Source organism: Nestor notabilis, unplaced genomic scaffold, assembly GCF_000696875.1.
Source record: "Nestor notabilis isolate BGI_N333 unplaced genomic scaffold, ASM69687v1 scaffold20613, whole genome shotgun sequence".
Taxonomy (NCBI): Eukaryota; Metazoa; Chordata; class Aves; order Psittaciformes; family Psittacidae; genus Nestor; species Nestor notabilis.
In genome coordinates this window covers 1-10847 of record NW_009922598.1, presented here as the reverse complement: position 1 = coordinate 10847, position 10847 = coordinate 1, and the positions used below count along the sequence as shown (strand labels likewise).

Genomic DNA, 10847 nt, shown 5'->3' with positions numbered 1-10847 from the left:
TCTTGAACCTAAAAACACCCAAACCCATGATATCCAGGGATAACACATTTAGGAATGCCTCATCACAGGGGCTCACAAACCAGCGCACAGAGCCTGATTTGAGCTGCCCAGTGAGTTACCTCCTTGTTGACCACCAGGTTGCACATGCACTCCGTGGCTGCCTGTCGAAGTTGGTCGTGATTCTCAAACATGTAATTTTCAATATCTGGCAGGGCCTTCTCTTTGACTATCTTCATCCTGTGTCGAGGAGCAGTCAAACAAAATACATCATGAGACAAGCGATGACCAACTCACACAATATTAACTGCAGACAAGGGAAAGCCTTGAAACAAATCAGTGTCTACAGCACTGGAGCTCATGACATGTTGTTCATTCCCTATCTAATGCAGATTATGTTGTTCACATCTTTCCTCTTTCTAGAGGAGAAAGCACCACTCTCCTCTTCCTATGTTTCAGTTCTGAGACTTTTGTAGCTCTGTCAAAGGTATCTCAAACTGACCAGTCTTCACAGTCCTACAAGAAACATGTTGAACTGAAATCCACATTCACTCCAGGGGAAGAAAGAAGGCCAGAAAGCAGTTAAACTCACCGAAGTTTATCGCTTCTTCCTGAAAAGTTAGTGAGACCTAATAGAGCCTCATAGTTCTGGAGGCCATCCCTCTCTGTGTTCAGCAGGCTGACGAGGGGCCTCACCACCTCATACACCTAAGAAGAGAAGGGATGTCTCTGCTTTTCCAGCTCTCAGATCTTGGCAATTTTCATTTGCTAAAGAAATAGTGAAGATTATGAATTATTTCTTTTTAAGCTTACCCTCTCCCCTGGGAATGCCATGTCTGGATTGGAGATAGCAGCAATTTTTGCTAAAGCATGAGAAGCTTTTATCTTGCCAACTTCTGTGCCTTCCAGAGCCAGAGGTATCAGGGCCTAGTGACACATATGAAAGCATATGATGCCTCTGAGAAGATTTACAGGATTGCCTTAATATACTAAAATAAGTTTTAAAATGCCTAAAGATGGGTCTGTTGAAGAAATGGGCCTGGACTGTAGTCCAGAGTGATGTCTTTCATTCTCAGATAGGCGCCACACCAGAGCTTGTAGCTTATGCACTTGTTTCAAGGAGGCTCACAGGGATAGGACTGGAGTGTCAGTGTGGGCCCCAGGGGCTGCACCAAGAGATCTCACACTTGTCTGTCACCTTCCCTCACTGCAGACACGTTGCAGACAAACTGCACCTCAGGCTGGGCTGCAAACAGAGGAGTAATCACCTTTCCACCACCTTCAGCAACAATGGTCCCACGGTCCTTGGGGTCTTCACACAAGGCAAGAAACACCCTGCAGAAGCATGGAATCATTTAGTGGAACAGCCACGTGGGAAGGCAATAGCCAGCATCCCTCATGGAAGGGGGCCTAAAGTTTTGCAGGGGTGCCAGATCCACCAGTTAATCCCAGATGTTTAACCCAGTGCCCTACAGCACTTGAGGAGAAAACCACAAATGGCACAGTAAGAAGTTTCCAGACCTGTAAGATGAACTCTATGCCAGTCAAAACCAGTAGAGAGGACTGGAAAGTCAAGATGCACCCTAGCAAAGCAGGCCTGTAAGCCAGCTTCAGGGGCAGAATGTGGATTTGGTGTTAAATCTTTTCTCCTTCTCCCTTTCATCCCTCCCCCGTGGGCAGAAGACACCACCCCACGAAGCAGAGAGCCAGCCCAGGAGCCCATCTCAGTGGCACATGGGCTGGCCAGTGCTCCCGGCTCCCATGACGGCAATGAAGGTACCTGGCAATGAGCTCCTTGCTCTGGTCTGTCAGTATGGCACTGTCTGCCTTCACCATGCAGGCCAGGGCAGAGACAACACCAGATTTCAGCAACCGCTTCACCCGCTTCACCACAAAATCCTTCTTGTCCTGAGGAGGGACATTGGAAAGGGATTAGCCCCTTAGCAGCTGCCATCCTGCTAACTACAGGCAAGCCTGGTTGGAGAGCAAAGCAATTTCAGCCTTGGAGACAGGAGACCTGTGACAATGGATACACCAGAGCAAGTCTTCAGATCCGAGCATCTCCTCCCAGCTCCCCATCCCTACCTTTGGATGCTCCTCAGGCACGTGCTGCTTGGAGAACTTTGCCAGCTGCACCAGCTCTGGGACCAGCTCCTTGGTGTCATAGCTGTTGGTACAGTTCATCAGCACAGAAGCCACAGAATACAAGATAGTCTTGTCACTTGTCTGCACAGAAAAATAAAAGCTTATGTGAGGGTGAGGAGGACACTGCAGGGAAACAGGTCCCTCAGGACTGCCATTGTGGTGGGCTGCAGTAGCTGAAGTGTTCTTAGGCTTAGCCCCAGCTTTACAGCCCAGGGCAGGGAAAAACAAATGCTTTTATGGTCCAACAGGCTGCTGACATCATCAGGTGCTGTCAACACCTTGATGTCTTTGGTTTTCATGCAGTTGCTGACAGTAAAGGCAAGAGCAACCTTCCTCAGCCTTGGGAGAAGAGCAGGATGATGACAACCCTGAGGTGTCTCCATCGCACAGGCTAAGCTGAAGTTGTGCTTAAACTAGAGGCGAGAGGTTGGGGTCACAGCTCCTCCTGCCTGGGGAGACAGTGTTGGGCTGGAGAGCTGGGAGAATATGATGCTACTAGAGGAATGAGGAAACAAGGTAGGGAGATAGACCTTGGCTAATTCAAACATAGCTTGCAGGGCTGGCTCATCTTCAACAAAGTCATCTTTCACATCCGCATCAAGGGTTAGATATGACATCCCTTCCACAGCCCATCTCCTTGTGCGGACATCAATGCTGGCATTGCACAACCATCTAGAAGACAGAAAAACATCCACATTTCTATCTCAGGAGCCAGGAATAACTTCTCCCTCTAGGAGAAGAGGGAGGAAAAACACATCGAGAATGTTTCAGGCCCAAACATGTCCTCGGGTTCTGCTGCAGCTCCTAAAGGCTGTGGGATGATTCCCTTGAGACATGACCTTCCTCCCACGGCCCAACATCAGGGATGTACATGCTGCATAAAAAGACAGACCAGGACAGGTACTCAGCACTGCTTTGCCTTCACCACCACATGAAACATGTGATGCTCTGCTCTCCAGAGCCAGGAGCAATGATCATCCATTCAGTCACTTCCTAACTTCATCCCAGCTCCTTTCATCCACCTGGTAAATTCATCTTCAAAAGACACTTGTGCATATTCTAGATAGCACTGAAATAGTCTGTACCATTCTGGCAAAGAGGGAAGCACCATGTCTGGTGTCTCTCATGGGAAGTCTAGGAGGGAGAAAGACTTCTCTGGATATTGAGGCAGGAGGAGCATATGGTTGCTTCAGGGACAGAAGAGCTCCAGGTCCCAGTGCAATGGCTCTGGGGGCACTGTCAGCTCTCGGGCAGCACCAGTAAGTGAAGGCGATGTGTGAGCAGGATCTCTTGGGAAAGGAACATACTGTATTTTGCAAAGTACAGAGCAATAGAAGGACAAAGTAAGGTCACTCACTTCCTGCACTGCTTGGCTAACTTCTCAGTGGACCCCTCAGCAAACTGCCGCAGTCCATAATCTGTACCTCCTGCTGAGCCCAGCTTGCAGAGACCCTGAGGAGGAGGAAGATACATCAGTGAGAAAGGTTCATTAATTCTCTAGTGCTGCTGCCCCAAAAGAGCCTAATCCCATATCTGAAGTTTGAAGTCAGTTCTAACAGAGGAAGCAGTATCTAAGTAAAAATACCCAGTAGATTGTTCAGGTTGTAGCACAGCAGGGTGAGGCTTTGTGCTCTTATTGGATGTCTGTAATGCAGCATGACCACGGTTACCAATATTCCCCATGCTCTCCTGGTTTACCATCTCCCCTTTCCTTGTAAGGAAAGCACCATAAACCATTTCCCAGCTGAGGTGAGTGAACCAACATGACCCCAGGTACTCCCCGTCTCCCAAGTCCAGGGTTTAAGCTGGTGAGTGTGGCAGGGGCTGCCATCCTTACCACCAGGGCTCGGATTTTGATCTTCTCATTCTTGGTCTTCTTGTATATCTCCTTCAGGAGTGCCACCCCATTGGAGATGATGAAAGTGGCCCGGCTCAGCTTGGTAGAGGCATGGATGAGGGCTTCCACAGCCACCAGCTGGTCAATCTCTCTCTCAGACCCACACAGGGCCACCATCATCTCCATGACTCCCTTCATGCCAAGCAGCTTATTGCCCAAATCAAAGGGCCCTTGCAGAACTCCAGACACCATCTGGATGGCATGGAGTGTTTTATCCATGTCCTGTGGGTCAACTTTGCTCCTGCATGGGATAGACAAAGTGAATAGCATGTGGAACAGCAGTTGCTTAAGTTCTCATTCCCTTGAGTAGGGAACATCCTCCCTCAGATCAAGAACCGAGCTCCTCTGATGGTAGGTACATGGGCCACAGCTGAGCCTAAACTCAGGCAGAGGCTGTGATCCAGCAGGTAGGAGTACAATGCAAGGATCTGAGGATCCCAGCTGAAGGATCCAGCAGGACCTCAAACCAATCATTATCTCCCAGGTCCTCAAGCTGGCATCTAAGTGGACTGCAAGTGCCTCACCTCATCCTCAAGACCTCCCACCCCTGTGCCTCTGAGCCAGCCCAGCCCCAACTCACTTGATGTACTCCTCGCAGATCACCCGGTAGTTGTCACGCTCCGGGTCGCAGCGCAGGTCATCGTAGAGCTTATTTAGGAGCACAGAGGCACTAAGCTGGGTGTTCTCTGTCAGTGGCAGGCAGTCAGGCAGCTCAGGAATCTGGCCCACCACTTTCAGTATCTTTTTTAAGCCTGGAAACAATGGAGTGATAGGGCTGCTCCAGAGGACGGGTCTGTACACAGCTCAAGACACCATTTGTTGCTTCTTGCAGTGAAATAGCCAGTTTGGATGGTTTTCAATTACTTTGCAGCCTAATCACATATGCCTTAAACAAAGATGCTCAGATATTTACTGGGGAGGCGCTTCTGCTCTTGAGATTACAGGTTTGCAGCATCAGGCTTTTATCCACCTCTCAGAGATAAGCAAAACTGCATCTGGCCCCTGGCTGCATCAGTTATTTTTGTCAGGAGGCTTTAAACCTACTCACCTCCAAGGCTGAAGGCTTTGAGTAAGGAAAAGTCAGTGACTTTCAAGGGATCCTGTATGTCTTGACCCTACTTTTGCTGAAGTGTTATTTAATTCCTTCCAAAATAGTAACACACATATGCATTGGAATTAGTATCAAAACACACCCCACACAAGCTTCTTTCCCCCTTCCAGTTTTAGAAATGACCAGATTAAGGATCCAGCAAGCTCAGCAGGTGCTCATCTCATCCTAAGATACATGATTTATCCAAACCAAATCCTCCTAACATTAGCAAATACGTTGGAATAAACTAACCAGAGAAGTCAGTCCTCTAGAAATGGAAAAATTCTTGTTCTCATGCACAGCTTTTTTCTCTTAATCTTAATACTGGTATCTGCTAATACATCTAACCTTGCTCCAGGCTTGCATGCACCAAAGAAAGCTAGAGAGGATCAGTTCTACAGGTATTCAGGCAAGAATACACAGCTCCACATCTCCCAGACCAGAACAGGATGGAAGGGAAGGACTCACCATTGTCGATGACAAAGATGGTCCTGCTGTTGTCATGGTCTTTCAGGTCCTTCCTTGGTATATTCTTGTTGAGGAGGTTGAGAGCTCGGTCTCGCCCTTGCCCAGATACTTTCTTGCTGACCAACATATCCAGCAAACGCATTGTGATCATCCTCAAATCTTTTTTGGTATCTACACAGAAGCAAGACAGTAGCAGCCAGTTACAGGAAATTATCTTCAAAAGCAGGTGAATGCAGTGAAAACCACTCACAGGCATTACGTGGCTGGAATATTGGTGTTTAACACCATGAGGATACGAGCTGTGTGCAGGCTGTCATCCTGGACAGCCGGACGGTAAAGTCCCCACTTTCCCCACCAAAGAACAAGGAGTAAGGGGGACATCCCAGGAGCAGAGTCCTCTCTGCTCACCCCACTTTGACAGCAAGACCAAAGGACCACCAGGTCATGCAGTGTTACCGAGCACTACAGCCTCCTCCTTCCCGTGATGTTCCTCTTTCCCCTGGCCCAGCAAGCAGTCGGTGATGGCCTGCAGGAGGCTGCAGACAGCCAGGGAGATCTCTTCATTGTCCACAGACATCCACATACAAATGTTGTCAATGCCCAGGTAATGGAGAATGGCAGTGGCCTGGCCCCAGAAAGGAGAGAGCAGGGCAGCTGTTAGCAAAGGCCTTTCCTTCCTGCATGCATCAGAAAGGCCAGTCTCAGCTTGTACAAAGGAACTCTTTTCCTGGGTGAATCCTGAGCCAGTACAAGGTAGAGTTTTGGTTTTCATCCTCATTTTCATTTATAATAAGACAACAACTAAGATTTAGAGTTGCCAGTAATTAAAAATCTATTTCCAATGAGGATGTTAAGAGCACAGCTGGGTTTGGAAGCCTTGGACAAAACTTTCCTATAGTTATTTGTTGCTTTTCTGAGACCTTTGATGAAGGACATGGATTTGACCCAACCATGCTCACCACAACAACTGAGAGAGTTCTACTTCACCAGCACACATGCAGGCACCATAGGCAACAGGTACAGCTTTCACCCCCAGAGATCAGGGCCATCTTCAGCAGTTGTGTTACAAGTCTTACTCGCAGGATTTAATCCCCCACTGCTCACAAACATCAAACCATTGCAGTTTTCCACTCCCCTGGGTGCCAGGCACTAGCAGTGAAGGCTGCTTACCCGAGCCTTGTGCCCTGTGCACATTTCTGAGAGCGTCCTCACGGCTGCCAGGACCAGCTCGGGATTTTTGGTTTCTATCAGCTGCAGCAGCAGGCTGACCCCGTTGTTCTGGAAGATCCTCTCAGCACCCGCTTCCTCCCGTCCCAGGATTATGAGGTTGTTTGCAGCCTGGCTGGGAGACAGACCAGGGGTCAGTGGCACAGCCCTGCTTGCAGCCCTCAGAACATCTCTGTGCAGCTCTGGGACGCTGGCCATCCCACCGTGGGAGCTGTGGGATGGCCACCATCCCCTGGCAGACACAGACAACCAGCTCAGACCACACCACACAGCTCTCCAGGTACATCTGGAGATTGGCTTCACTCTGCCCAACTGAAGTGGGTCACTGCTTGGGGAGGAACATAGGGGAAGGTGGCAGAGATGGGCCTGAGAAGTCCAGTCTGACCCCACCTTTGGTATCCTGGGAGGTGAGTCCCCCTTCCCCCTCAGCACAGGGGTGATGCCTCACTGGGACACTTCCCCTCTCCAAGCACAGCTCATGTCTCCCAGCTCCTTTCCTCATGCTCCATCCAGGGCAGAAGGGAAAAGGAATACACCTTCCTGCTCCTCAGAGCAGCCTCTGACATTAAACAGCAACTTTGTCAAGTCCAGGACAGTTCTCACCTTTTCCCGCTTTTCTTTGTCGCTGTTCTCATCCAGCAGGATTTCAAACATCTTCTGCACCCTCAAGTCTGTGGAGAACTGAATGCGCAGCTGTGCCAACAGAGAGTGCAGGGAGCATCAGAGGCAGAAACTTGAGGAGCAGTTTTGTTTTCCTTTATCACTTCGAGGACATCACAGCCCCTCAAACCACGGACAGCTTAACAAACCAGGCATCACTTCTCAGCAACCAGCAGCTATTACCCATCTCAGACTTCAGGCACAGGCAGAGCCAGCCCTAACCCATCATTTCTGAGACCTCACCATACCTAGTGATGCAGGGACTTCTTCACAGCACCCTGTAAAGATGTCAATCTGGCAACTGCCAGACTCAGCCTAAAGCTGGTCCAGTTCCTTGCCAGGACCTTACCAAGACACTCAGGACCAGGCCAGCCTGAGGACTGAGCTGCTTTTTAACTTAACAACTCAATCTGATCCTCAGATTTACATGCACCAAATATGAACTTCCAGTTAATGCAGCCTATTTATGCCCCTACATTGTTACAAGTTTCCAGTATGATCAATAATCTATTAATGTAACCGAGAGCAAGAACATCTCACACCTGGTCTGGGAACCCAGGACTGCTTCCCTGGCATTTACCTTCTCCTGGATGTTGGCTCCCAGTCGCCTCAAGGTCTCCTGGAAGTTTTTGTTGCGGGGTTCAAGGGTGGCACATTTCTGAGCATCTTTGAATGCTTGGTCCAACTTCCCCAGTTTTTCCAGAGCTTGGCTGCGCCGGTACAAGGCTTTGATATCCGAGGAATTGATGTCAATAGCTGGGAGAATGATCCAAAACACCAGGCATCAGAGTCTGCTTCTTGGAAATCACCTGTGTAAACTGTGATTTGCTTTACGGAGACTACAGCTCTTTGAGATGTAGTTATTGTGAATTAGCACCAATTGCACCAACACAACAACCTGGTACATCTTCTTTTGAACCCCCAGCTTGTGGCCTCAGCACTTGGGTGTTAGTGGACATGAAGGAATAAGACCACAGCACCCCAAAACCAGATGTGAGAGCAGGCTGAAGCAAGCACGCCCAACAATGCAGCTCTTACTTCTCAAAACAGTCCCCTTCTTACCTCTAGATGCATCTGAGGCTGCCTTGGCATATTCCTCCTGTTAAACCAGCAAAAGAGAGATTTGTTAGCAGTGGAATACTAGGGCACGTCCCCATTGCTGACACACTCTGTGACCTCTCTGTTCCCACAGGACACCCCAATGAAGCCAGCAGCAGTTGCAGTAGGAAAGATGAAGTCTTAGGTACCTTCTCATCACTGATGGAAGAGAAGAAGAAAAGGCCTGTGGTGCACGTGAGGCAACATATGCTGTTGCAGCAGCAGATAGTAGGCAGTGAGGACAGAGGGGATACTCACAACAGCCTGTCTGCAGCTTGTTTTGGGTTGGTGTTTCTTCCAGGTTAGTGTAAACTCAGCAACATGCAAGAGATCTGCTAAAATCCCACAGCAGGTCACTACAAGCTGACTGCAGGGAGCCAAAACAGTTTTGGTGCAGATACCAGTAACATGGTTTGCTAAATACTGACTTCTTTTGGGCTGGCACAGACGGCAAGAGCAATGCCTCCACATCCTGACCCACGGCCTACAGAGCTCTCGTGGCTGCCAAAAGCTTTTCCTTCAAAGTGATTATGTGGGACCATCTCAGACCTGAACCAGCATGCTCAGCCCCAGCAGGACTGAAGTAGGGAGGCAGCTTTACAGCTCCAGAACAAGCCCAGAACAAATCATTTCAGGCCAGTTTGAAGCATGCTATTCAACCAATGGACAAACCACACAGCCCACAGCAGGGGAGCACCCTGGGCTGCCTCCCTGCTCTTCTCCCCTTGAGCACAGCCCAGGCAAACCAGGAGCTTTTCTCACCTTCTTGAGGAAACACGCTGCCCTGTTCCTGTACAGCACGGCCTGCAGCGCCTTGTCCTTGTTGAGCTTTATGGCTTGAGTGTAGCTTTGAACAGCCTTCTCATAGTCGTTGGCCTGAAAATATTTATTGCCCTCCTCCTTCAGCTGGATGGGATCCTCCATTTGGAGAGCTTTAAGGAAAAAACAGCAGTTTGTGTCCCACTACAACTGCCTGTGTCACTGGAGCCGCCTGCCTGCCCCACCAAGCTGTTTCCCCACAAGAACAACACACAATTAACACTCACATTAACAAAAGCAGCTTACCACGCTGAAGAGTTTTGAAAGTGAAGACCTAAGCTCAAGGCTGTAGCTACACAGAAGCTCGTCCTACGGTCATAGATCCTTAGGATTGAGTTAATAAAGGAAGAAGAAGTGAAGTCCACCAGTGCCACAAAGAGCCCGTGTGGCTCAGCAAAGAGCTCGCCTCCCGCTCCGAGTTTGGGCAGGACCTGGCAGCTCCTGCTGCTTGTCAATGTCACCTGTCACCACAGCCTGTCCCCCTGTGCTATATATTGCCTGGGAATGGCCCCTGTCAGCAGCCCTGCTCGGGGGGGGGGCACCTCCATGCAAGTGGACAGCCCCTCTACAGAAGAGGGGATCCTCTCCCACCTCTGTGAGCAAACCCCAGTTACCCTCTACCTGCAGAGCTGCACAGGGTGTGGAGAGCAGAAATGGGGGGGTTCATGCCAAAGAAGCCCAGGGCTGGGATGACTGACCCCCACCACAGTGCTCAGACCCTTCTCCCTTTCTATTTAGGGAAGCATGAGACAGCTGAGCCTCGGGAACAAGCGGCCCCGTGCCAGCAGCTGCAGCAGCACCAGCACCTTCCAGAACACCCTGGGATGGAAAGCCAGCTCGCACCCAGCACTGCCTCTTCCTCACACAGCCTTTGGGAGCCCACCCCGCTGGAAACCCCGCTGTGGCTTGCACAGAACTCAGGTTCAGCTCTGAAATAACTGCAGAAGTGATAACTAAAGCTTTTTTCCCCATTCACAAGAGCTGCTGTCCCAGCAAGGACTCAGTCCCCACCAGCTCTGCAGGGCTCATGGCTCTGCTCAGCCACACCAGCAGCAGAGAAACTAATTCTAGTTGCAAATTGAGGCTTTAGAAGTGAAACGAACCACAATCGGAGATCCGTAAGAAAAGACTGGAATAGCTTCACCTCTGCCTCAACTCCTAAACTAGCTTACTTTATCTCCTCAAACAACACCGACACCCCAAATCAGCCTGTGGGGCTGTTATTTATAGAGCCTGGGGGCTGCAGCATTGCTGGCACCTGTGCTAAGGGTCATTTCAAGGCAGCTGGTGGGGGGGAGCTGCAATAGATAAGGAGAAGTTCCTATTAGTGTTTCCTGGGCGGGTTCTGCTCCCCACCGGGACGAGCGGAAACCTCTCTGTGAATGCTTCCATGAGCGTTCCTGGGTGCCAGCGGCTGGAGAGGTTTCCACTTGCTGGGACGGGGTG

The 10847-nt window shown here is 49.9% G+C and overlaps 1 protein-coding gene across 1 annotated transcript in view; it reads right to left on the bottom strand.

The window, feature by feature from the left end:
- Positions 1 to 9509, bottom strand: part of UNC45B (unc-45 homolog B (C. elegans)) — a 10755-nt gene extending 1246 nt beyond the window's left edge. The window contains exons 1-17 of the mRNA XM_010011714.1: positions 9345 to 9509; positions 8547 to 8583; positions 8065 to 8240; positions 7428 to 7517; positions 6768 to 6935; positions 6054 to 6222; positions 5598 to 5768; positions 4620 to 4791; positions 3980 to 4280; positions 3500 to 3594; positions 2673 to 2814; positions 2083 to 2223; positions 1778 to 1905; positions 1266 to 1332; positions 811 to 924; positions 590 to 705; positions 86 to 237 (exon numbers count right to left, since the gene is read on the bottom strand). Of these exons, the coding sequence (XP_010010016.1) occupies positions 86 to 237; positions 590 to 705; positions 811 to 924; positions 1266 to 1332; positions 1778 to 1905; positions 2083 to 2223; positions 2673 to 2814; positions 3500 to 3594; positions 3980 to 4280; positions 4620 to 4791; positions 5598 to 5768; positions 6054 to 6222; positions 6768 to 6935; positions 7428 to 7517; positions 8065 to 8240; positions 8547 to 8583; positions 9345 to 9506 (2401 nt within the window). The 5' untranslated portion in view covers positions 9507 to 9509. The remainder of the gene's footprint in view (positions 1 to 85; positions 238 to 589; positions 706 to 810; positions 925 to 1265; positions 1333 to 1777; positions 1906 to 2082; positions 2224 to 2672; positions 2815 to 3499; positions 3595 to 3979; positions 4281 to 4619; positions 4792 to 5597; positions 5769 to 6053; positions 6223 to 6767; positions 6936 to 7427; positions 7518 to 8064; positions 8241 to 8546; positions 8584 to 9344) is intronic.
- Between the last annotated feature and the right edge of the window lie 1338 nt (positions 9510 to 10847).